At 41.8% G+C, this 5,562-nt stretch overlaps 1 protein-coding gene across 1 annotated transcript in view; it reads right to left on the reverse strand.

Moving 5' to 3' along the window:
* eef2 (eukaryotic translation elongation factor 2) overlaps window positions 1-1,860 on the reverse strand; it is a 34,813-nt gene extending 32,953 nt beyond the window's left edge. Inside the window, exon 1 of the mRNA XM_062960616.1 lies at window positions 1,707-1,860. Coding sequence (XP_062816686.1) covers window positions 1,707-1,709 — 3 coding nt within the window. The 5' untranslated portion in view covers window positions 1,710-1,860. The remainder of the gene's footprint in view (window positions 1-1,706) is intronic.
* Window positions 1,861-5,562: the final 3,702 nt, after the last annotated feature.

The following is a 5,562-nucleotide window of genomic DNA, read 5'->3' on the forward strand; positions in this document are numbered from 1 at the left end:
GGCATGTCCCTCTCCTATCCTATTATTATTATTATTGGGGAAGCATGTCCCTCACTTTACCTTATCATTACATTATTATTATTGGGGAAGCATGTCCCTCACCTTACCTTATTATTACATTATTATTATTATATTATAATTATTATTATTGGAAAAGAATGTGCCTCTCCTTACTTTACCATTACATTATAATTATCATTACATTATTATTATTGAGGAAGCATGTCCCTCACTTTACCTTACCATTACATTATAATATTATTATTATTATTACTGGGAAAGCATGTCCCTCACCTTATCTTACCATTATTATTATTATTATTATTATTATTATTATGACACAGCAAACAAGATGGATACGCTGGATTTCGTATTATTATTATTACTATTATTATTATTTGGCGGTCAAGTCCCCTTCCTGAGCTTATTGTAGCATAATAAGTATATTATTATTATTATTATTATTATTATTATGATGGTGTTATGGCATTGCCTGGGCAGCAGGCAGGTGGAAGAGAGGATGATGGGAGTTGTAGTCCTGGAAGAACTCGTTTCCAAGCAGGCTCCATACTGTGGGGAGGGACACCATTTTGCAATTCCTTACTCTTAATTACAATAATAATAATAATATTACTAATCTGCCTAGCAACGGGCTCTTCCAGGCATTGCCAGTCCCCCCTCCGCCACCTTCCTGAGGCCTTCATGGCGCTCTGAGGCCTAACTGTCCCCTCAGGTCCCTCTCATAATAATAATAATAATAATAATAATATCTGCCTAGCAACAGGCTCTTCCAGGCACCAGCCGGTCCCCCCTCCGCCCCCTTCGTGAGGCCTTCATGGCGCTCTGAGGCCTAACTGTCCCCTCAGGTTCCTCACTTTTAATAATAATAATAATAATAATAATAATAATAATAATCTCTGCCTAGCAACAGGCTCTTCCAGGCACCAGCCGGTCCTCCCTCCTCTTCCTGAGGCCTTCATGGCGCTCTGAGGCCTAACTGTCCCCTCAGGTCCCTCTCATAATAATAATAATAATAATAATAATAATAATAATAATAATAATAATAATAATAATAATAATCTCTGCCTAGCAACAGGCTCTTCCAGGCACCAGCCGGTCCTCCCTCCCCGTCCTGAGGCCTTCATGGCGCTCTGAGGCCTAACTGTCCCCTCAGGTTCCTCACTCTTCATAATAATATTAATGATAATAATAATTCTGCCTAGCAACAGGCTCTTCCAGGCACCAGCCGGTCCTCCCTCCCCGTCCTGAGGCCTTCATGGCGATCTGAGGCCTAACTGTCCCCTCAGGTTCCTCACTCTCAATAATAATATTAATGATAATAATAATCTCTGCCTAGCAACAGGCTCTTCCAGGCACCAGCCGGTCCTCCCTCCCCGTCCTGAGGCCTTCATGGCGCTCTGAGGCCTAACTGTCCCCTCAGGTTCCTCACTCTTCATAATAATATTAATGATAATAATAATTCTGCCTAGCAACAGGCTCTTCCAGGCATTGCCAGTCCCCCCTCCGCCCGCTTCCTGAGGCCTTCATGGCGCTCTGAGGCCTAACTGTCCCCTCAGGGGCCTGTGAGGCCTACCCATCCCCGGGCTCGCGTAGATTCGGCGCCGGGCCTGTCCCATAGCGGCCCCGCCGGAGAGCCCGGCCCGTCCCGCTGCCCGCCGCGCCCCTCTCGGCCCCGGATGGCTCACCATGGCGGCGGATGGCGGCGGATTGTCCGCGGGGAGAGAAGGGAAAGGCCGGCAACAATGGCGTCGTCGGCGGCTCCGGCGGCGCTGTCTCGCTGGCAGGCGCCGAGTGGGCGGAAGAGGCCGCTGACGTCAACCCGCCGCGCTTATATAGCCCGGCGCCGGACGGGGGGGCGGGGCCACGCAGCGCATGCGCACAGCCCCTCTCCCCGCTCTCGAGGCCAGAAGGCAACTGGCGCATGCGCAGCGAGGCTTTGGCTCGAACCCGGAAGCAAGAGCATCAGCACGACACGTGACGCGCTGGGAGGAAAAAAAAGAGTTAACCTTGATCGTTGAATAATTAAATATAATATCAATTATGGATTGTATTCTTTTTTTGGTTGGAAACAAAGGCATCCCCTGAATATAAAGTAGCTGGGGATGGATTATTATTAGTATTATTATATTAAATTATTATATCATTGCTACTATATAAATATTATATTAAATTATTATATTATTAATACATTTAAATTATATTATTACTACTATATATTAATATTATTATATTATTAAATTATATTACTACATTTAAATTATATTACTACTATACATTTATTATTATATTATTCTTAAATTATATTATTCTTAAATTATTATATTATTACTACATTTAAATTATATTACTACTATACATTTATTATTATATTATTCTTAAATTATTATTATATTACTACATTTAAATTATATTACTACTATACATTTATTATTATATTATTCTTAAATTATTATATTATTACTACTATACATTATTATATTATTAAATTATATTACTACATTTAAATTATATTATTACTACTATATATTTATTATTATATTATTCTTAAATTATTATTATATTATTACTACTACATTAATTTTATTATATTATTAAATTATATTACTACATTTAAATTATAGTATTACTACTATATATTTATTATATTATTCTTAAATTATTAAATTATATTACTACGTTTAAATTATTATATTACTACTATATATTTATTATTATATTATTCTGAAATTATTATATTACCATATTTAAATTATGTTACTACTATATATTAATATTATATTACTAAATTATATTACATTTAAATTATTATATTATTACTACTATATTATTTTATAACATAATTATATTATTACTATACATTACTACATTATTTGTAACATTACATTATTGTTATAGTATTACATTATTGTTAGTCTTAGATTATATTCTTATATAAAATTTCTATATTATTATTTGAAATTATGATTACATTATTGTTATATTATCCTTAATTATTATATGAAATTATGATTATTGTTATATTATTCTTAATTATTGTATGAAATTGATTACATTATTGTTATATTATCACATTATTATTATATGAAATTATGATTACATTATTGTTATATTATTATTAAATTATTATATGAAATTATTACATTGTTATATTATTATTATTATTGTTATTATGGAGCTCCCGGTGCTGGCAGGACTGCTGACCTGAAGGTTGCCGGTTCGAAACTGGGGAGAGCATGGGTGAGCTCCCGTCTGTCAGCTCCAGCTCCCCATGTTATAATAATAATAATAATAATAATAATAATAATAATAATAATGCATATGAATTGAAGAGTGTTATAACAAAGATTCAATCCCAACGACGGGATTCGCATGCCGAGCGCAAGGAGAAAAAGGAACGTATTATTATTCTTATTAAAGTTGAAATATGTCCTTTTTATTTCTCTTAACAAACACTATCGTTCTCGAATTTTCCGAAGAATGTGTCTCGAACAAAAGAAAAATAATTTCTTTTCTTTACAAAAGAAAAAAAATAAGGAAAGGAAGGGAAAGAGGGAAAATTTTGGGAAGGGAGTGTTATGTACAAAAAGGGAAGAGAAACGACACGCAATTAAATAAGGAATCGAGGAAAAAAAGAAGGAAAAGCAGCTCGAAAACGCTTCCGAAAAGGGTGCGGATCGTGGTTTCGGTTTGTTTTTCATGGATGAAAATGTATTGCTTAATATATAGAAATATATAGATTGAAATGTTCGATGGGTGGAGAAAGCAAGATTCAAGATTCAATGGGCTTTTTAGTTTGAAATCCTCCTTCTCGATCTCCTCTGCATTGTCGGGAGGACGAGACACGTGATGGTCGAGAGCGCTCCAGAAGACTCTCAGCCACTACGTGACTTCCTCGGGCCCTCCTTATGTCGGAGGAGGACACGGAACACCCGAGAGCACTCCGGAGTCCACGACATGCCTTCCTTATGTCGGAGGAGGATGAGACACGCGGTGGGCGACAGCACTCTGGAGAGCTCTCGGCCACTACGTGACTTCCTTGGGCCCTCCTTATGTCGGACATGGAACGGCCGAGATCACTTCGGAGGGTTCTCAACCACTACATGCCTTCCTCAGGTTGTTCTTATGTCGGAGGAGGACGAGACATGCAATGGTCGAGAGCAGTCCCGAGAGCTCTCAGCCACTACATGCCTTCCTTGGGCTGTCCTTATGTTGGAGGAGGATGAGAGATGCGACAGACGAGAGAATTCCTTACGTCGGAGGAGGACGAGACACGCAATGGTCGAGAGCGCTCCGGAAGACTCTCAGCCACTACATGCCTTACTTGAGTTGTCCTTAATGCCGGGAGGAGGACGAGCCACACGATGGCCAAGAGCACTCCGGAGGACTCTCAGTCACTACATGCCTTCCTGGGCTGTCCATATGTTGGAGGAGGGCAAGACATGTGATGGCGAGAGCACTCCGGAGGACTCTCAGCCACTACATGCCTTCCTTGAGCTGTCCTTAATGCCGGGAGGAGGAGGAGACACACGATGGCCGAGAGCACTCCGGAGGACTCTCAGCCACTACATGCCTTCCTTGAGCTGTCCTTAATGCCGGGAGGAGGAGGAGACACACGATGGCCGAGAGCACTCCGGAGGACTCTCAGCCACTACATGCCTTCCTGGGCTGTCCATATGTTGAAGGAGACAAGCGATGGGCGAGAGCACTCTGGAGAGCTCTCAGCTACTACATGCCTTCCTTGGACTAACCTTAATACCGGGAGGAGGACGAGACATGCGATGGCCGAGAGCACTCCAGAGAGCTCTCAGCCTCTACATGCCTTCCTCAAGCCGTCCTCTCTGCAAAACAACGGGGCCACTCACAACATCCTTACGCCAGAAGGAGGATGAGACATGCAATGCCTCTCAGCTGCTACACGCCGTCTTCAAGCCATCAAGGACAGGACCACTCTCACTGTACTTATACTGGGAGGAGGACGAGACATGCAATGCCTGAGAGCTCTCCAGAGGGCTCTCAGCCATTACATATCTTCCTCAAACCACCTTCTCTGTAAAAGGTTAGGGCTGCTTACACTGTTCTTACATCAGGACGAGCCATGTGATGCCTGAGAGCACCCCGGAGGGCTCTCAGCCACTACATGCCTTCCTCAAGCCGTCCTCTCTGCAGAATGACAAGGATGCTCGTACCGCCCTTATGCCAGGAGGAGGATGAGCCATGAGATGCCCGAGAGTGCTCCAGAGAGCTCTCAGCCTCTACATGCCTTCCTTAGGCCATCCTCTCCACATAAGGATGGGATTGCTCACACCATCTTTATGCTGGGAGAAGAGACACGAGACACCCGAGAGCACTCCAGAGAGCTCTCAGTTCTCATTGCTCACACCATCGAGTGTCTCCACTCGAGAGCACTCCAGAGAGCTCTCAGTTCTAAGGACGGGATTGCTCACACCATCTTTATGCTGGGAGAAGAGACACGAGACACCCGAGAGCACTCCGGAGGACTCTCAGCTCTAAGGACGGGATTGCTCACACCATCTTTATGCC

Source organism: Anolis carolinensis, unplaced genomic scaffold (assembly GCF_035594765.1).
Source record: "Anolis carolinensis isolate JA03-04 unplaced genomic scaffold, rAnoCar3.1.pri scaffold_7, whole genome shotgun sequence".
Lineage (NCBI taxonomy): Eukaryota > Metazoa > Chordata > Lepidosauria > Squamata > Dactyloidae > Anolis > Anolis carolinensis.